At 46.5% G+C, this 21,651-nt stretch overlaps 1 protein-coding gene across 3 annotated transcripts in view; it reads left to right on the top strand.

The window, feature by feature from the left end:
• ARSG (arylsulfatase G) overlaps positions 1 to 21,651 on the top strand; it is a 155,050-nt gene that overhangs the window by 39,190 nt on the left and 94,209 nt on the right. For all 3 annotated transcript variants that reach the window (XM_030828414.1, XM_030828413.1, XM_030828415.1), the window contains exons 3-5: positions 12,237 to 12,424; positions 15,791 to 15,838; positions 20,231 to 20,342. In XM_030828414.1, coding sequence (XP_030684274.1) covers positions 12,237 to 12,424; positions 15,791 to 15,838; positions 20,231 to 20,342 — 348 coding nt within the window. The remainder of the gene's footprint in view (positions 1 to 12,236; positions 12,425 to 15,790; positions 15,839 to 20,230; positions 20,343 to 21,651) is intronic.

The following is a 21,651-nucleotide window of genomic DNA, read 5'->3' as shown; positions in this document are numbered from 1 at the left end:
TCCCAAAGTGCTGGGATTACAGGCACGAGCCACTGTGCCCAGTGCAAAGGCAAGGTTTCACTGTGTTGCCCAGGCTGGTCTTGAACTCCTGGCTCAGACAATCTGCCCACCTCGGCCTCCCAAAGTGCTAGGATTATACGTGTGAGCCACTGTGCCTGGCCTGACTATCAGGGGAAATTCAGCCCCCGATATTTCACGTGGGTCCTTTTCTATTTTCCGTAAGTGTCAGCCAGTCTGAGAAATAAAGGGAAAGAGTACAAAACAGAGAAATTTTAAAGCTGGGTGTCCAGGTGAGACATCACATGTTGGCAGGTTCCGTGATGCCCCCAAGCCACAAAACCAGCAAGCTTGGGGAGGGAGTGTATGAATAGGGTGTGGGTCACAGAGATCACATGTTTCACAAGGTAATAGAATATTACAAGGCAAATGGAGGCAGGGCGAGATCACAGGACCGGGGTGAAATTAAAATTGCTAATGAAGTTTCCGGCATGCATTGTCATTGATAACATCTTATTAGGAGACAGGGTTTGAGAGCAAACAACCGGTCTGACCAAAGTTTATTAGGTGGGAATTTCCTCGTCCTAATAAGCCTGGGAGTGCTACGGGTGACCGGGGATTATTTCATCCTTTATCTACAACCATAAAAGACAGATGTTCCCAAAGTGGCCATTTTGGAGACCTCCCCTTGGGAACGCGTTCTCCTTTTCAGGGATGTTCCTTGCTGAGAAAAAGAATTCAGCGATATTTCTCCTATTTGGTTTTGAAAGAAGAGAAATATGGCTCTGTTCCGCCTGGCCCGCAGGCAGCCAGACTTTAAGTTTATCTCCTTTGTTCCCTGAACATCGCTGTTACCTTGTTTTTTTTCAAGGTGCCCAGATTTCATATTGTTTAAACAATTCGTGCAGTTAATGCAATCATCACAGGGTCCTGAGGCGACGTTCATCCTCAGTTTACGAAGATGATGGGATTAAGAGATTAATGTAAAGACAGGCATAGGAAATCACAAGAGTATTGATTGGGGAAGTGATAAGTGTCCATGAAATCTTCACAATTTGTGTTTAGAGATTGCAGTAAAGACAGGCATAAGAAATTATAAAAGTATTAATTTTTGGGAACTAATAAATGTCCACGAAATCATCACAATTTATGTTCAGAGATTGCAGTAAAGACAGGCATAAGAAATTATAAAAGTATTAATTTGGGGAACTTAATAAATGTCCATGAAATCTTCGCAATTTATGTTCTTCTGCCATGGCTTCAGCCGGTCCCTCCATTAGGGGTCCCTGACTTCCTGCAGCACCTGACCCTGCATTTTCATATTTTATTGGGTTCCATGAATTATGAAGCTGGTTCTGCTGTGATGGATAAAGAGACAACACCAGTAAGCTTGGCCCAGCTTGTACAGAGCTACAAATTCTGACAAAAGTGAAGCCAGGGGCAACAGAAGCTTATGACTTAATGTATGCGAAGTGCTTGGAAAAGTGCCTGGATTATAGTAAGTGTTTCATAAATGTCTATAAGAATAATAAGAGAGCTGGGCCCAGTGGCTGACGCCTGTAATCCCAGCATTTTGGGAGGCCGAGGCGGGTGGATCATGAGGTCAGGAGGTCGAGATCATCCTGGCTAACATGGTGAAACCCTGTCTCTACTAAAAATACAACAACAAAAAAATTAGCCAGGCGTGGTGGCAGACACCTGTAGTCCCAGCTACTTGAGAGGCTGAGGCAGGAGAATGGTGTGAACCCAGGAGGCAGAGCTTGCAGTGAGAGGAGATCGCGCCACTGCACTCCAGGCTGGGCGACAGAGTGAGACTCTGTCTCAAAAAAAAAAAAAAAAAAAAAAAAAAGAGTAATAAGAGGCCAGGCATGGTGGCTCATGCCTGTAATCTCAGCACTTTGGGAGGCCAAGGTGGGCAGATCACCTGAGGTCAGGAGTTCGAGACCAGCCTGGCCAACACGGCAAAACCCCATCTCTACTAAAAATATAAAATTAGCTGAGCATGGTGGTGTACGCCTGTAATCCCAGCTACTTGGGAGGCTGAGGCAGGAGAATCGCTTGAACCTGGGAGGTGGAGGTTGCAATGAGCCGAGATCGTGCCATTGCACTCCAGCCTGGGCAACAAGAGCAAAACTCTGTCTCATTATTAATAATAATAATAATAACAAAAAAAGAGTAATAAGAGTTGTTATATGGAAGGTTTAGGAGTGTGAGCCTGGAGGATCCTTGTGCTTCAGTCTCAGGAGGAAGGGAACAGAAAAAGCTGGGTAGAGATGAGCATTTGGGGAGCAAAGTTGTGAGCAATAGCTAGAACTCGATTTGGACATCAAAGGGTAGCAGTTACTAGCTACCAGCCACATCTACATCCTGGGCTCAGAAGTTGGGTCCCTGTGGTCCCAATACGTGTGGCTTCCAGGGACGCTTTGAAATAAACCTGTGCCTGGGAAATTTTACCCAAGGCCCCCAGTGATGGAGGGAAGAAAGCCTGCAGTGTTTCTTCTAGCCCCTAGGAGACCGATGGTCAGGAAGGAAGAGCTGGCCGGGGTGGCACCAGGAGCTCCTTGAGGTTCTGGAGGGAGGACCTCACCCAACTTGTGTAAACCCGTTGTGCATATGTTGGCGCACACAACTTCCCTGCCCTCATTCTGTCAGACAGAGGGATCAATGGCCTGCTTCCAAGACTATGGTTTTAAGGCCAGGCCAGGCTTCTAGATGGACAGGGCTGGGATCTCACAGTGCGATTTCACTGCTCTCTGATGATGTCCATTGCTGTTTGTCACCTTGAGAAACAGCGTCAGAGAATTAACCCATCCTCTGGGACTGAGGCCCAGGTCTCTTTAGCAAGCCTTGTTATGTGGTATGAAAGCAAAGAGGATAGTGGCATCATCCAATCAGCACACATTTGGTAGCACCCCATTTATTCTTTGCTGTGCTGGTGACTTCATAGTGAACCAAACCTTATGAGAGACACATTCTTCTGGCTGTGTATTGCTGATTAACAAGCCATCCCTAATCTTAGATTCAAGCAACAACCATTTTCTTAGAGCCCATGATCTTTGCAGTGAGGAATTCAGGCACTCCTTCGTTGGGCAATTCTTTAGTACTGGGTGTTGACTAAGGTCGCGTCGTGGAGTGTAGCAAGCAGATGGTCAGGCTGGGAGGTCTGAGAAGGCCTTGCTCCCATGGTGGACATCTCCACGGGGAAGGTCTGAGCTGGGGTCACCAGCCAGAGGACCTACAGACGGCCTCTGCAACATGATGGTCTCTGGGTGGTTCAACTTCTTATATGGCGGCTCACAGAGTGTTTCCAGACAGGAGGTAGAAGCTGCCAGTCTTGTAAGGCCTGAGCCCAGAAACTGGCATAGGGTCACTCACTGCCACATTATTCTATTGGTCAATGCAGTCACAGAACCCACTCAGATTCAAGCGGAGGGGACATAGACCCCACCTCTCAATGGGAGGCATGTCAAAGCATTAGTGGCCTTTATTTATTATTTATTTATTTATTGAGACAGGGTCTCACTCTGTCACCCAGGTTGGAGTGCAGTGGCACGATCATGGTTCACTGCAGCCTCTAACTCCTGGGCTTAACCCAAGCCATCCTCCCACCTCAGCCCCCCAAGTAGCTGGGACTACAGGCATGTATCACCACACCTGGCTAATTTTTAAATATTTTGTAGACATGGGAGTCTCCCTATATTGCCCAGGCTGGGTCTCGAACTCCTGGACTCAAGCAATTATCACTGTTGTAGTTGAGTGTTATAAGAGATATGTTGGCCGGGTGGCTCATGCCTGTAATCCCAGCACTTTGGGAGGCCGAGACGGGTGGATTGCAAGGTCAGGAGATTGAGACCATCCTGGCTACCACAGAGAAACCCCATCTCTACTAAAAATACAAAAAAACTAGCTGGGCATAGTGGCGGGTGCCTGTAGTCCCAGCTAATTGAGAGGCTGAGGCAGGAGAATGGCGTGAACCCAGGAGGCAGAGCTTGCAGTGAGCCGAGATCATGCCACTGCCCTCCAGCCTGGGCGACAGAGCCAGACTCCGTCTCAAAAAAAAAAAAAAAAAAGATATATGTCAAGTGATATATAATTACATGGAGAAGGGAGACCTCGCTTCTGTGTGGGTATTGGGGCGTGGCAGATAGGTTGCAGGAGGAGAGATCAGGGAGGATGTCATCGAGGTGCTCACATTTGAACATTTGATCTAGGCCTTGAAGACAGCTGGGATTTGCCAATGAATGGAAGGTAGGATAGTGGGGAGAGACATTCCCAGTGGGGAGAACAGCATGTGCAAAGGCACAGATGCATGGGAGTAATGTGGTGTGTTGGAAGCAAAGGAGGCGCAGGCATCAGGGGCAGCAGATAAGCCCAGAGAAACAGGAAGAGCAATATCATGTTTTTCTTTTCTTTTTTTGAGATGGAGTCTCACTCTGTCGCCCAGGCTGGAGTGCAGTGGTGCTATCTGAGCTCACTGCAACCTCTGCCTCCCAGTTTCAAGTGATTCTTCTGCCTCAGCCTCCAAGTAGCTGGGACTACAGACACCGACCACCACACCTCGCTAATTTTTGTATTTTTAGTAGAGACAGGGTTTCACTACGTTGGCCAGGATGGTCTCGATCTCCTGACCTCAGGTGATCTGCCTGCCTCAGCCTCCCAAATTGCTGGGATTACAGGTGTCAGCCACCATGCCTGGTCTTCTTTCTCTTCTTTTCTTTTTTCTTTTCTTTCTTTTTTTTTTTTAGACAGAGTCTCACTCTATCACCCAGGCTGCAGTGCAGTGGCACGATCTCAGCTCATTACAACCTCTGCCTCCCGGATTCAAGCGATTCTCCTGCCTCAGTCTCCTGAGTAGCTGGGACTACAGACACCTGCCACCACACCTGGCTCATTTTTGTATTTTTAGTAGGGACGGGATTTCACTATGTTGGCCAGGCTGGTCTTGAACTCCTGACCTAAAGTGATCCACCCACCTTGGCCTCCCAAAGTGCTGGGATTACAGGCATGAACCACCACCCCTGGCCAAGATCATGTTTTTCAATAAGGGATTGGTGTGATCAAATTTGCATTATGGAAAAATATTTGGGTTGGGCGCAGTGGCTCATGCCTGTAATCCCAGCACTTTGGGAGGCCAAGGCGGGAGGATCACTTGAGGCCAGGAATTTGAGACCAGCCCGGCCAACATGGTGAAACCCGGTTTCTATTAAAAATATAAAAATTAGCTGGGCATGGTGGCACACATCTGTAATCTTAGGTACTCGGGAGGCTGAGGTAGGAGAATCACTTGAACCCAGGAGGCGGAAGTTGCAGTGTGCTGAGATTGCAGCATCACTGCACTCTCGCCTGGGCAACAGAATGAGAATCTGTCTCAAATAAATAAATAAGAAAAGAAAAAGAAAAACATTTGTACTAATGTGGAGGGTGATGTGAGGTGACAGGAAGGTCAGTCTCCTGTAATAACCTTGACTCTAGCTCCTAAGGACCTCTATGGAGGCCGTGATAGTGGGTGGCAGACAGGAAGGACACGATCTGGGAGAACTGATAGAACTTGGTGACCACCTGACATGGAGAATGAGCAGGAGTGAAGCGTCTAGGCAGCCCTGATGGGTTCTCTGCTGGGATGTGGGGTGGATGGTGGTGGCACTGCTCCCCAGATGGCAGATGGGAGCAATTTTTGGAGGGGAAGACAATGAGGGCAGCCCTGGATTATTGCATTTAAGGTGCCAAGAAGAGATGTCTGGGAGGGGAGGGGAGTGAAGGTGGTCTCCACATGAAGTCTGAACTGGAAATACGGATTTGGAGATCATCAGCTTTTAGGCATTAGTTTAGAGAGTGGGGCTGTCTGAGACTTCCCAGAGCGTGTGAGTGGACTAGAAGTAAAAAGAGAGCTGGGGAGGGAGCCTGGGCACATCCAACATCTTAGAGACGGACAAAGGAAGACAGGCCCACAATGGAGGGAGAGCAGCAGCCATCAGGGAGGCCAAAGGAGGATGAAGACAGGTCTCCTGGAAGGCAAAGGAGGAAGGTTTCCAGAAACAAGGTGCTGTCTGGATGATCTTGACCCCGAATAGGCACCTGGAGATTAGGAAGCTAAGCAGAAACTCTTCTATTTTATTTATTTGTTTGTTTGTTTGTTTATTTATTTATTTATTGTTTTGAGATGGAGTTTCGCTCTTGTTACCCAGGCTGGAGGGCAATGGCACGATCTCAGCTCACCGCAACCTCCGCCCCCTGGATTCCAGTGATTCTCCTGCCTCAGCCTCCCGAGTAGCTGGGACTATAGGCATGTGCCACCACGCCTGGCTATTTTGTATTTTTAGTAGAGACGGGGGTTTCTCCATGTTGGGCAGGCTGGTCTCGAACTCCCGACCTCAGGTGATCCACTCGCCTTGGCCTCCCAAAGTGCTGGGATTACATGTGTGAGCCACTGCGCCCGGCCAGCAGAAACTCTTCTTTCCAAAAGCATACATTCCTAGAATCCCAGCAAGGCTCGCTCCAGGAAACTTCTGTCTTCAGGCAGGTCTCCGAGGTAAACCCCCAGGCATTCAGGTGCCTGATTTTTCTCTAGATGGTTTTTAGGGTACAAAAACCTTGAAAAACTGGCTTCCCTGAATAGATCATTCCAGTGTTGTGTCATCTGATTTCAAGAGGCCTTCTCCAGGCCCAGTTAGTACTTTCCTCCGTTCACATTGAGCTGTATTTGAAGATGTGTGTGTGTATGTGTGTGTGTGTGTTTGTGCATGCATGTGTGTTGTATACATGTGTGTTTTTAGTATGTATGTGTGCGTGTGTGTGTCCCACACCTGGCTTTGGATGGTTAAGCCTCAAGGTCTCTTCTCATGCCCAGGCCAAGTTCATTTTTCTCTCCTCCCTTACATTAGGCCAGGGGGACTGGGCACATTTTCCTCTCCGCTTTAAAACTTCACTTTATCTCTTGGGGGTTTCCTTCTTCCAAGACTGGCTGTGGAGTGGGCGAGTCTCCCCTGCCCCTTCCCTTCAACTTTCAAGACAAGCTTCTGGAGTTCTTAGTAGAGGCAGCATGGTTTAATGGCACCTGCATAGGATTTGGAATCAGACAGGCCTGAGTTCCAGGGTGTGCCCTTGGATACCTGACTGCATAGTGCCACGGCCAGGAGCATGGACTGGATTTGCCTGGATACAAATTGTGGCTCTACCCCTTCCAGCAGTGTGAGGCAAGGTCTTTAACCTCCCCCTGCCTCAGTTTCTTCATCTATATATGGGAATCCTTATATAAGCCCATCCTAGGGCTCTCCCAGGAGGGGCATTTAATGCCATTAAATGACTTAGCACATGTAAAGCGCCCTTTTCATAGTTCAAGCTAAAAAAATGGTTATAACTATTCGTTGTGAAATGGAAATGACCTCCTTGGACTTTCGTTTGAAAACGAAACCGGAAGGTCATTGAGTATAGGGACCGTTTCTTTGCTTCCTTAACATGGATTACAGGGTCTGCCCCTAGTAACTGTTGCTGCTCAGTAAATATTTTTGGAATGAGTGAAATGATAAGTGAATCCCTTTGTTATAAATCAGCAGCTTTCTCTCCTGAAGACCTCCTGACAGCCGGCTTAATGGGCCAAGGCCCCTGCCTAAGAGATTCTCTTTGATCATTCTCCTCTCAGTCTGTAGGATTTTTTTTTTTTTAAATGAAGTGATATATACGTAACATAAAATTAGCCACTTTGTAGCCAGGCGTGGTGGCGTGTGCCTGTAGTCCCAGCTACAGCTCTCAGTCGGGAGGCTGAGGCAGAAGAATCGCTTAAACCTGGGAGGTGGAGGTTGCAGTGAGCCGAGATCGCACCACTGCACTCTAGCCTGGGCGACAGAGCGAGACTGTGTCTCAACAAGAGAAAAATAAATAAAAATTAAAATAAAAAAATAAAAAAGAGGAATAATATTCTTCCATATGCCTATAATACTGTTATGATACTCAGAAAATGAAAAAAAAATTCCCTGATATTTTACATTGGGTCTGTACTAAAATGCCCTTAATTATCCCCAAACGTGTTGTTAGTTTATTTGAACTGCAGGCCAATCAAGGATCACATATTACATTTGGTTTTGTCTCTTTAATGTCCTTTAATGTAGGTTACTACCCACCCCAATCCCATTTTATCCCATGATACCGACTTTTTGAAGAGACTAGACCAGTTTTCTTGTAGAATATCAAGATACTGGTTTGTTAAATTACTTCCTTGTGGTGTCATTTAATTTGTTTTTTAATTTGAGCTGTATTTCCTGTAACCTGGAAATTAGATCTAGAGGTTTGATTAGATTCAGGGTAAATGCTTTTGGCAAGAATCCTTGATTTTATAAACTTCATCTTGCATCCCATCAGGAGATGTATGAGGTCAGGGTACCCGTTGTGCGTGACACTAAACTAATCATTTTATAAGGTGGGGATCTCCAGCTCTGTCCAATTTATGATGCTCCGCGGTTGACACTCTGAACAACCACTCCCAACACATCCACTGATCATCAGTTGTTAGCTGGGGGATGGGTTGATTTGGCTGCCCCAAAGGAAAAAAAAAAAATAGATGAGGGTTGGGTGAGGTGGAGGTGGGGTTGCAAAAATGGTGATTTCCTGAGCCTGCCATCCCTTCCCTGCGTCCGACTGCCTGGCATGCTTCTGAAAAGGAGTGCTTTCCCTCATCACCTAGTGATGACTATGGTCCTTCTAAAGTGTCGAGATGAATGTTTAATTACGAATTTTTAGGGTGTGGAGTTGGCATAACATTCTTTCCTAATGGTGGTAAATGAATTTTTCTGAGTGTCAGTATGGATTAATGGATTTTTATTTATTCATGGCTTACAATCAAATACACTAACTGTTCTTTTTGTGTGTGTGTGTGTGACTGAGTCTTGCTCTGTCTCCCAAGCTGGAGTACAGTGGTGTGATCTCGGCTCACTGCAACCTCTGCCTCCCGGGTTCAAGCGGTTCTCATGCTTCAGCCTCCTGAATAGCTGGAATCACAGGCATATTCCACCATGTCTGGCAATTTTTTTGTATTTTTAGTAGAGACAGAGTGTCGCCATGTTGGCCAGGCTGGTCTCAAACTCCTGGCCTCAAGTGATCCACCTGCCTCAGCCTCCCAAAGTGCTGGGATTACAGGTGTGAACCACCATGCCAGGCCTAATTGTTTTTTGATGCCCACATTGTCCCAAGTTTGGCCAGGAGGAGCCCCTTGAAGTTGGCTCTTGGATCTTTGCTTCCTGGCACAAGCAGATGTCCCAGACTCCCCTGGTACTTCTCCTTCCTCAAATCTGGAATTAACTATTTCTCCAAGGAGAGCCGATTCCTTTTATTGCAGGGTGGTGTTTAAAACAAAGATAGAGGTGTAGCATCCTCATTGCTACAGGCGTGTCAATGATTCTAGGCCCTTTCAGCAGATAGCAGCTAGGAGATCTATATTTTTAAAAAGCATGAGTTCATAATGACTTCTATATTAATTTTAACATTATAGGTTTTTTATTATCTTCTTTTATTTTATATCTTTACCTTTTACCCTGGAAATCTCAGTTCCTGATTAGGAACATTAATATAATTACTTGTTTGCTTTACTCTACCATATCACATAAAATAGTTTCAAAATCCTGAACCCAATATTGCCACCAATGGAACAGCTACTGGGTGAAGTTTAAGCTTTTTTTTGTGGTTCTCTTTGTCCTTAGATTATATCCCATTAATGTTGTACAGCCAGAACACTGGGTGCTAATATTACTTGAAATGATTCTTTCCTCTGTGTGGTCATATTACTGTTTATTATATGATTGGATTTATTTGTTTCAGCGTTTTTTGTTTTTTTTTTTAAATCTTAGGGTCTGCTTGTTTTTTCCCTTGTGATTTAATTCTACTTTTTGGCCATGTCAAACGTTTACAAGGTGCAAAAGTCAAACCATATAACAACATAGTCCAGAGAATCTTGCTTTCCCCCTCCACATACTGTTTCTCCCTCCCCTTGTGGGAAACCATTCTTTTATTAGCTTCTGGTGTATCCTTTCAGTGTTTCCTTTTGCAAAAATAAGAATATCGTGCTATTCCTCCACCAGGAGTGCCTGTCCTTGTGCATTTTGAAGTGTTCATAACAGTCCCATCTTTAAGATTGATTCCAACCTCTGTGCCACTTTCTCTGTGGAGATTTCTCTAAACCTTGGACCATCATCCAGTTCTTTCTCTGGATCTCAATCCTAGAGGGTTCCTTATGTCCATTTTCTGTGGCTCTATCCATCTATTTGGGGTCTTAGTTACTTACCATTGTGCATTGTTGTGACTTAAATTTGCTCACATCTTGTCACTCAATGTCTTGTTTCTGCATGTTCCTTGAGGGTAGGATAACGGCTAGAATTCTTTTGTATTTCTCAACAATGTCTAAAAAAGGACTGGGCGTACAGTAATAGGTAATAGATTCAGTCAATTCTTTTTTTAAATTTTTTGATACAGAGTCTTGCTCTGTTGTCCAGACTGGAGTGCAGTGACGCGATCTTGGCTCACTGTAACCTCCAACCCCTGGGTTCAAGCAATTCTCCTACCTCAGCCTCCCAAGTAGCTGGGGTTACAGACATGCACCACCATGCCTGGCTGATTTTTTGTATTTTTAGTAGAGACGGGGTTTCGCCATGTTGGCCAGGCTGGCCTCCAACTCCCGACCTCAGGTGATCGACCTGCCTCAGCCTCCCAAAGTGCTGGGATTAAAGGAGTGAACCACTGCGCCCAACCTCAGTCAATTCTTGTTATTGATAATAGTTATGTTCTATCAAGCCACCATGAGTACTGAATTAGGGAATACTGACTCTTTTGTTCCTAGGGAAAATATGGAGTTAGCTTCCTGTGGGCATCTGGTCACAACATTTTCATTCACTAATCGAATTAATACATAACTGTATTTTATGAATGCTGCTGTGTAAAGATACCTTATTTTACATACATATATATATATATATACATATACATATATATATATATATATATATTTTTTTTTTTTTTTTTTTTTTTTTGAGATGGAGTCTTGCTCTGTCACCCAGGCTGGAGTGCAGTGGTGCGATCCCGGCTCACTGCAACCTCTGCCTCCTGGGTTGAAGCGATTCTCCTGCCTTGGCCTCCCAAGTAGCTGGGGTTACAGGCACCTGCCACCACACCCGGCTAATTTTTTAAAAAATATTATTGGTAGAGACAGGGTTTCACCATGTTGACCAGGCTGGTCTTGAACTCCTGACCTCAAATGATCCACCCGCCTCGGCCTCCCAAAGTGTTGGGATTACAGGCGTGAGCCACCACACCTGGTCCTAACACATACATTTTCTCTATAAGGCACATCAACGCCTTTGAGTGCTTAGGAACACTACACAGCACTTAGGCACTACATCTGGGGGCCATTTTCCACAGTGAAACCACCGACACAAAACACAAAAATGCAAAAGCCGTGGCTCTAAATAGACTGTGAGGACATTTGTTTACAGTGTGATATGAGAGCTGAAACCAGAAGGGAGAGGGTCACCTTGTTCAGCCTCCACTGAGAATGTGTGCGCCAAAGCTACTCAGACTTTTTGCAGGTCTGCCTATATCTGCAAATGACCCTAAATCACCTCAAGTATTGATTTTGGGATTAAACAAATACAACGTTAGTAAGTAGGCACATTTGAAATGTGGAATCTTTGAATAAATAAGATTGAATTTGTTGGATTAAATCTATTTGAATGAGTTGTGGAAACTTGGACTATTTATGTTACCTCTCTGGGTTTCATTTTCCTGAAACCCAGAAATCCTATTTCCTTTTTTTGTTTTGTTTTGTTTTCTTTTTTGAGATGCAGTCTCACTCCTGTCACCCAGGCTGGAGTGCAGTGGCGTGATCTTGGCTCACCACAACCTCCACCTCCCAGGTTCAAGCGATTCTCCTGTCTCAGCCTCCTGAGTAGCTGGGACTACAGGCGCACGCGACTGCGCCCAGCTAATTTTTATATTTTTAGTAGAGACGGGGTTTCACCATGTTGGCCAGGCTGGTCTTGAACTCCTGACCTCAGGTGATCCTCCCACCTCGGCCTCTCAAAGTGTTGGGATTACAGGGGTGAGCCACTGCGCCCGGCCAGAAATCCCATTTCCTGACTTGTTCCATGACTGGGTGATCTTTGAGCACTGAAATCACAGGAACTGAGTGGGCACTGCCTTTTCTTTTACTCTGGCTTCCTGTGGTTGGTGCGGTCCTTACCACTGTCCTTTCCCTGCAGGTTTGTGGATTTCCATGCAGCTGCCTCCACCTGCTCACCCTCCCGGGCTTCCCTGCTCACTGGACGACTTGGCCTTCGCAATGGAGTCACACGCAACTTTGCAGTCACCTCTGTAGGAGGCCTTCCGCTCAACGAGACCACCTTGGCAGAGGTGCTGCAGCAGGCGGGTTACGTCACTGGGATGATAGGTAACTCTGGGCCCCGTCTGCCTGTTGCATTTACTGCAGTGGCAGCTGCCTTGTGTTTGCAAATTCCCAACATACTGCCCGTCTGCTTTCCTGTTCATGTCTTGCTGTGTGAGTTGGGGATGCTGTCAGCTATAAGGAACTGAAAAGACCTAACAGTGAATTAAAACATACATGGAGCTGTTTTCCTCCCATTATAGCAAGTTTCGTGGTAAGTGGTTGCTTTCATTAATTCAGCTTTTCAAAGATGCTGCCGGGAGCCAGGTGCTCTCACTCGATCTTTCTGCTCTGCCATCCCTAGCATGTTGGTGTTTGGTGTTTGTCCTCATGCTCGCTGCCTCATGACTGCCATCCAGCGACTTTAGGCCCCTGAACCATGATTTGGCTCAAGGAAGGAAGAAGAGAAGGGAGGTGGCTCAGCTCCACCTGCACCCCAATAATTGCACTTATATCTTATTGGCCAGAGCTGGGTCTTTTGGCCACGCCTCACTGCTGCACTCCCAGATTGAGAAACGGGGGACAGCGTTGTAGTGACTGACTTGAACTTGGGCCTGGCAATCTCCCTCCCTTTGAACAAAACCACAGTTCTATTAGCAGGATACACGGGGACATGGGCATCGCTGGGAGACCAGCAATGTCTGCCACATTGTCCAATGACTTCCTCTCCTTTAAAAACATTTTTTTAGGCATCTCTTACTCAGCATTTATGATGTGCTAGGCACTGGGCTGTTTATTGGCATGAAGATGATTATTGTATTGGCAAGAGAACTGAGTTTCAGACCGGTGAAGAGAAGCTGCCTAACCTGGAGGGGTGGAGGCCAGGTCTAGGCAGGTGTATCTGTTCCCAGTCTTGCCCTGAGGCTCTGCCTCACTGCCCTTCTCCCCTCCAGGAGCCAAGACAACCCAGTATTCCCAGAAGTGTCCTCAGCTGCCTGCGTTTGTTAGTCTAACTCTCAAAGAGCTGGACCCCTTGGGATCCCTGACTCCTCCACCATACAGGAAATTGCAAGGGAGGGAGGGTGCGACCACAAGCGGGTGGCCCTGTGGGCATGCCTTGGGTGTCTGAACTGTGTGAACCTGTGGGAGGTTGTTCTACCCAGACCCAGGGCTGGTGCCTCTGCTATTGGCCCTTTTATCCCACTCTGGGTTAAACAGCCTGATATCCCTTTACGGAAGCTCAACCTGGAGTGCGGCATTCTTTGTCCCAGAAGGGGTAAGTCCCAGGCTGTAGGAGAGACCAGTTAAGGTCCCCCACTTCTCTTTTTCCAATCCCTTTCTTCCCACACCCCAAGGAGTCATTATGTTAACAACATCAACACCAAGACACTATTTGTGAAACTGCCACTGTGGGCTGACTCTCCTTACTGGGCCAGTTACATGCGTCCATGTAAACCTCACAGCCAGCTGAACGAAGTGGCTCACGCCTGTAATCCCAGCACTGTGGAAGGCTGAGGTGGGAGGATCCCTTGAGCCCAGGTGGGAGGATCCCTTGAGCCCAGGAGAAATCGAGACCAGCCTGAGCACCAAACTGAGACTCTGTATCTACAGATAAGCAAATAAATAATAAACCTCATAGCCAGGAAGGGTTTGGTCCCGGGGCTGTCCCAGACTCAGCCCCTGTGCTGCAGAAGTGGGGCTGGCTTCTTCTGGAGCTGGATTTGACCTCACCGGCCCCTCCATCTTCATGCCTTTAAACTCCTAGTAAGCAACTGTTTGCAGCTTGACTGTTTAGCTGCCATTCCTCACCCCCTCACCACTCATGACACCTTTGCACGTCCTGGACAGGATATTTAAGCATATCCAGCTGTTGAAATTATGAACTAAAGTACACTTTTAGGAAAAATTAAAGATCTGCCAAAGGAATATCAGATCCATTTACAACACTCACAGTTTGCTTCTAATCTTGGTCCATGTTTACGTGTTGCCTAGCTGTGCGAATACCACTGGGCTCCACTTTTCCCCCTTTCACATTATTCTATGTTTCCATGTAATATAATTTTATATATTATAATTTTTATGATTAAATAATACTTTTTGTAAGTTTAATATAATATGTTCCCATGTAATGTTTAATCCAAATATTTCACATAATGCTTAATCCATTTCTCTCAATTTTTTTTGTTTATTTGAGACAAAGTCTTAGTCTGTCGCCCAGGCTGGAGTACAGTGGCTCAATCTCTGCTCACTACAACCCCCGCCTCCCAGGTTCAAGTGATTCTCCTGCCTCAGCCTCCCGAGTAGTTGGGATTACAGGCGTGCACCACCACACCTGGCTAATTATTGTATTTTTAGTATAGATAAGGTTTTGCCACGTTGCCCAGGCTAGTCTCAAACTCCTGGCCTCATGTGATCCACCTGCCTCAGCCTCCCAAAGTGCTGGGATTACAGACATGAGCCACTCAATTAAGAGAAATTGAGAGCCCATTTCTCTCAATTTTTTATTAGTCTTTTTTTTTCAATCCCATAGAGCAGTTGCAGGGAGGGAATAATGGACGCCCAAAGGCCCTTCATCCGGCTTCACCGATTCTTAATTTTTGCTACATGCATTTATCTTGAAAAAATAGTTTGATAGTGTCTTATTGAGGCCACATCAAATAATGTACTTAGACATTCTCCTGTGGTTGCCCGTTAATCTCTCTCGTTTGAGCGGTTTAATGCTGCCAGCGTCTCGATCTTTGTACCACATTCTTTTCTTTGCCCCCTCACCATGGGGGTGACGTCCCTGGGGTCTACTCCTCAGAGCGGAAGAGCAGATCAGAGAGTTCTGACACTGTCAGAGCTCTTGCCACACATTGCCCAATTATTCCCCCAGATTGAACGCATTTGCAGACCAAGGAGCAGCAGGGCGTCTGAGTTTCCTCATTTGCTGCCCCGTAGGTGTCTCGGTGCTTGAACTGCAGGCTGCTGATGTTGGCCAGAGAGGAAGATGATGAAACCAGGCAGGAAGCGGACATTTCTGAGACGACGTGGGGCGGTGCACCTGCACCCTGGGCTGCCTGGTGCCTTTGCAGGGCCCCAGCGCAGGAGGGCAAAGTGAAAGGGGTGATGGCCCATGTGGAGTTGCTGTGTCTGCAGAGCCCTCTTTGAGGGGCAGAGGCTCAGGCTTCTCTGGGCTCCTGGTGATGGGCTGTCTTCCCCTTTCACTGTGGTTTCCCGTGTGAGTCTGGAGTCATCCTTTATGTGTCCCTGTGGACACCATCTCGGCCCCAGAGAGCAAAGCCTGGCTTGTACACCGCATTGCAGCTTCTTTTTGCTCGTCCGCAGTGCAAGGCGAAGCCAATGGAGAGCTGAGTGTGTGATCAGCTCCTCAGGGGGCTGTGGTACCTCTACGGGGATTCCTCTGAAAATCTCTCTTATGTTTTTCTACAGGCAAATGGCATCTTGGACACCACGGCTCTTATCACCCCAACTTCCGTGGTAAGAATTCCTTTGAGGATTTGTTACCTGGGAAACAGAAAATAAAGGTCTCTGTGTAAGACTCCATGAACAGCTAAGCCATCCTGTCTCTGGGGGCAAACCTAAGTTAGGACATCTTTGTTCAAAAGGTCATTTGGGTGCATTTGGGGTGCCAGGGCTCTCCGGGACCTTACATCCCACTTGCTGGCATCTTCCTTGGCTGTCCTTCCTTGGTGCCTGTTTGCCCTTCCAGCTGCCCCATCACAGGCCCATCAGCTTTTTTGCCATCTCTCAGTTCTTTACACCTCAGGGAACATTCTGCCCCATGAGGTCCAGACATGGCTAATCTTGGAAGAAGTAAAAATTGACTGATGGGTTCACCGAAGCAGGAAACCTGGCCATAGACCCAAACAGGAGATGCTGCCTCTTGGCCTCTTCCTGCAGCCTTTGCTTCCTCACCCCCTGGCCTTGGGGAAGTAAGGCCAAGATCAAGCTGCCAAAGCTGGTTCTCTGAAAATCACTTTGCTGAAGGGCGGATTCTCCAAACGTCCAATTCACTGAATTATTGATGGTTTTTCAAAGTTGCAATTCATGCCACTGACCTTTTCCATTTCCTATAGGAAGCCATGGACTTTCTCTTAAAGGCAGTTTACCATGATCTCAGCTTTGGTGGCTTCTCCTGTCCCTGGCCTCTTCCTCTTCTGCCGTTTTATAAGCAAATGTGATTCTCTGACTATTTTGCAGACTTCTCCCCTCCCCTGCCTCAGTATCTCTCCCTATCTCTGTGGAAAATGGCTGAATTGTTCTGTGCTAGACCTGGCGGAAGGTTTGCATTGGAAGTTTTTTGCATTTGGAGAATGACTTTCAGAGGGTTGGCCTGGAGCCAGCCTTCAGCAGGGACCCACTGGTCAGTAACCCCATTGGCTGACATCTTCTTCAACTCTTACCTCCCCTTTGATGCTCATTCCTCTCCCTCTCCTCCCTTGACCCCCTTTTCCCGGGTGGGCATTCATGGCATCATCCATATGTGCTTTAAAAAAATGGCAGATGGGGGAAGTGAAGACCTGGCTTTTGCACTCACTAAAAATTACTCCAGAACTTATTTCTTCCTTGGTCTTCAGTTTTCTCACTTGACAATTGAGAACTTGACAACACCAGATCAGATGTTGGCACCTTCAGGGCATATTCCTGTGGTGAGGTGATACTGAGACCAGCTCCTATGCAGCAGGAAGTGGTACCATGATGGATCTGGTGTCTGCTGTGGGTGTGGGAAGTGGGAAGAAAGAGTACCTCCTACCTATTTGCTCTTTGGGCCAGACAATTCCAAAAAGCCTTCTGGAATGGACACTCTGAGGTTTCCTCATGCTTATTTCCAAGTTCACTCCTTTTCTCTCCTGCCTCTTACATCCTCTCTGTGGTGCACTGTCCTGATTCCCCATCTCACTCTGTCTCCCAGGCTGGAGTGCAGTGGCATGATCTCGGCTCACTGCAACCTCCGCCTCCCAGGTTCAAGTGATTCTCATGCCTCAGCCTCCCAAGTAGCTGGGACTACAGGTGCCGGACACCATGCCCAGTTAATCTTTTGATTAAAAGCTTGGGTTGGAGAAGAGATAGAGTGAAGGAGGAAGTCAGAAAAAAACTTCACATGCCCTGGGTTATGCCAAGCACACTTACACATTCCTTCTAAGCACCCGGGCTCCTCTTGCTGCCCTGGGCTGTTCCTCAGGTCAGGGCTCCTGCAAACACAATGAAGTCTTTCTAACACTGGGGTATGAGGATGCCTGTGATTTAGATCAGTGGTTGGCATAGACCTGTGGTCCAAATCCAGTATGCTAGCTGTTTTTGTAAATAAAATTTTATTAGAAAACAGCAAGGCCAAGCATGGTGGCTCACGCCTGTAATCCCAGCACTTTCGGAGGCCGAGGTGGGTGGATCACCTGAGGCCAGGAGTTTGAGATCAGCCAACATGGTGAACCCCTGTCTCTACTAAAAAAAATAAAAAATTAGCTCGGCACGGTGGTGCATGCCTGTAATCCCAGCTATTTGGGAGGCTGAGGCAGGGGAACCGCTTGAACCCAGGAGGTGGAGGTTGCAGTGAGTCGAGATTTCGCCACTCCAGCCTAGGCAACAAAACTGAAACTCTATCTCAAAAAAGAAAGAAAACAGCCAATATGTAAAGTCATTTGTGTGCATATTGTCTATAGGTGTGTTTGCGCTACAATGGCAGAGTTGAGTGGCCTTAACAGAGATCATCTGACCCACAAAACCTAAAATGTTTACTATTTGGCCCTTTCTGGCAAAAGTTTACTCTCCTTGGTGGAGAGTCATCCTGATACCGGATGCAGTAGCATTTCAGGGCTATGTTGTGTACCTAGGGGGTAGCTAAATCCATTTGTGCAAACCAAGTTAGCATGAAGGTATTAATTTTTTAAAGATACAACAAACAAGCTGGGCGTGGTGGCTCATGCCTATAATCCCAGCACTTTGGGAGGCTGAGGCAGGTGGATTACTTGAGGTCAGCAGTTTGCAACCAGCCTGGCCAACATGCTGAAATCCCATCTCTACAAAAATACAAAAATTAGCTGGGCGTGGTGGCAGGTGCCTGTAGTCCCAGCTACTCGGGAGGCTGAAGCACGAGAATCGCTTGAACCCAGGAGATGGAGGTTGCAGTGAGCTGAGATCATGCCACTGCACTACAGCCTGGGAGACAGAGTGAGACTCCATCTCAAAAAGAAAAAAAAATATGACAAACATCTACTAGTTATTCTACATACATTCTACATATTCTACATATATTCTACATCTTTGGGTTGGCAAAGATCTAATGTCTAACTTGAGGAGTGCATCACTAATGGGAAAGACAGTATTACCCAGATGATAAAAGTCTGTAGGCTAAACTAGGAGAATGGGTTGAGTGCAGGGCTGTGGCAGGCGGGATGCAGTGAAGAGCAGGGAAATTCTGTAGGAAACTTCACACTCCAACTGGGCTGGGAAGTGCTAATGCAGTTTCACCTGTGAGAGACACAGAGCATAGAATTCCAGGCAAAGCCACCGAGGCCCCAAGGCATGAGGCTCACAGGGAACTGAAGGGAGCTTGCTTCTTTTAGGAAGTGTGCTTATAGAGAGGGCCAAAAAGCATTTGGAGGGGCAGGAATTGAAGCTGAAAACACAGCTCTCCCTGTTCCTGGGCCTGGAATTTGAGGCTAATGAGAAACAGCAATTCTTTGTGAGATTTGAGTTCTGTCTACCTCTAGGAAATAAAGAGAGCTGAAGCAGTTACCTGGGTAATTGGAGAAGGTTTCCTTTTTCTGGAGAATTTTTGCATTCTAGCTGCATATGCAGCTATAGCTTTTGATTAAAAGCTTGGGCTGGGCTGGGCGCGGTGGCTCACACCTGTAATCCCAGCACTTTGGGAGGCTGAGGTGGGTGTATCACGAGGTCAGGAGATCGAGACCATCCTGGCTAACACGATGAAAACCCATCTCTACTAAAAATACAAAAAATTAGCCGGGCGTGGTGGTGGGCGCCTGTAGTCCCAGCTACTCAGGAGGCTGAGGCAGGAGAATGGCGTGAACCTGGGAGGCGGAGCTTGCATTGAGCCGAGATTTCCTCACTGCACTCAAGCCTGGGCAACAGAGCGAGACTCCGTCTCAAAAAATAAAAAAATAAAAAAAATAAAGCTTGGGCTGGAGAAGAGAGAATGAAGGAGGAACTCAGAAGAAAACTTCACACAAAGGCTTTCGGTTTTAGTGCTCACACCCATCCCTCACCTTCACTCCACCACTCCAAGCCCAAATTCTGCCAGCCTTTTGAGTCCCAGCTGAAAGGCAGTATCTTTCAAGGAGCATTTTGAGATTCCTGCCCCATCCCCATCCCACCATCTCTATCGGGGGTAACTTCCTCTGATCACTCTTGTTGGCTCACCTATTCATCTCTTGTTGCTTAATATTTATATCTTATTTTCTCCTCACATGAAAAGTCTCTTGAAGGCAGAATTTATTCTTTCTAAAAAATTTTTGACAATTTTTTTTCTCTGTGGTTGTGGCAGCTAAGAACAACTGTTTTTGTTTTTCCCTTAAAGTGTCATGTGTATAGTAGGTTTTCACCAAATACTGAGTGTGTCCATAATTTCATTGAAGATGTTAGGCATTCAATAATTCTCTCCACTTCCTCCCAAACTGGGTTAATTCTAATCACAAGATGTTTTGCAAATCTAATCTAACAGCCAGAACCCAGCAAACTGATTTTCTATGCATACTACAAAGGGATATTAATCAAATCCTCTTATAATTACACACTCTTTAGCACTGCAGTATTAAATCATAGGAAATTACATTTTTGTTGTGGGTGTATGAAGGCAAGCGCATGGAGTCGCAGCCACGTGGGGGTGCTAACCGGTTGCTTCTATTCCAGGTTTTGATTACTACTTTGGAATCCCATATAGCCATGATATGGGCTGTACTGATACTCCAGGCTACAACCACCCTCCTTGTCCAGCGTGTCCACAGGGCGATGGACCATCAAGGTAATGCTGTCTGACACATTTGCGATAGGCTCCAGGACAAGGCAAAGTTCCAAGACTGTGGTCCATCAGCAATAAATGAAAGATGCAGACAGGAAACAGTTAAGATGGCAAATAAGATACACTGTACATTCTGTGCAAATTTAAATGCGTTATTTGCAGGGAGTGCAAGAAATCTTTCAACGATGAGGTCCACAAAATTCTTCTATTGAAATTTTCCAGGTTCCTCGGACTATTGAGCTGAGCTAGGGAGAGTCTTGTGCTGCCAGGGTCTCACACATGTGGGGCCTCCCTCCTCCTCTGCCTGCTGGCTTTGCTTCTAGCCCAGACACTGGACATAAGGAGGGAGGGAGGGAGGGAGAGAGAGGGAGAGAGAGAGAGAGAGAGAGAGAGAGAGAGAAAGTGCACAGGACTCCTTTTGAGCTTCTCCCCGCATGGACAACTAAGCCAGCATTCTGATGTTGGAATGCCAAACAGGCACCGAACAGGATGTTTTGAAAAACATTTAATGAAATGGGAAAATGCTTATGATATAATAGTAAGTGAAAAAAAAAAGCAGGAAGCAAGTCATCAACAGTAAGATCTTAATGTAGCCCTATCTTTGTACTCCTATCAACAGAGACTCAAAGGAGATATGCCAAAATGTGATCAAGGACTCTCTCTGGTCGTGGGACTCAGGGTTTTCATTTTCATTTTTTTTTTTTTGAGATGGAGTGTTGCTCTGTCACCCAGGCTAGAGTGCAGTGGCGCGATCTTGTCTCACTGCAACCTCTGCCTCCCTGGTTCAAGAGATTCTCCTGCCTCAGCCTCCCAAGTAGCTGGGATTACAGGCATCCACTACCACACCAGGCTAATTCTTGTATTTTTAGAAGAGATGGGGTTTCGCCATGTTGGCGAGGCTGGTCTCGAACTCCTCACCTCAGGTGATCTGCCCACGTTGGCCTCCCAAAGTGCTGGGATTTCAGGCATGAGTCACCGCACCCAGTGGTGACTCTCTGCTTTCTCTTTATTTTCCTCATTGTCATTGTATTTCCTAAATACGCTGAGATGCATTTATGATCACAAAAAAAAGATAAGCCTTACTCAGGTAATAAAGCAGCACAAAACACGTGTTCCCTTGTTCAGACAGTGCACTGTGGTTATTTCTAAGGCTACAGGTGTCTGAGCCACTTGGGAAAGGTGAGTCTCAGCTCGTCTATCTATAAAACAATAGTTAATATAATAATGTGTATTTATTGAGAAATTGTTACATTCTAAGCACTGTCTATATTTATCTGTAATCCACATGACCACTGTGTGAGGTAGGTAGTTC

Source organism: Nomascus leucogenys, chromosome 14, assembly GCF_006542625.1.
Source record: "Nomascus leucogenys isolate Asia chromosome 14, Asia_NLE_v1, whole genome shotgun sequence".
Taxonomy (NCBI): domain Eukaryota; kingdom Metazoa; phylum Chordata; class Mammalia; order Primates; family Hylobatidae; genus Nomascus; species Nomascus leucogenys.
Note: the sequence above shows the minus strand (reverse complement) of the source record. Positions and strands in the feature narration are given on the sequence as shown.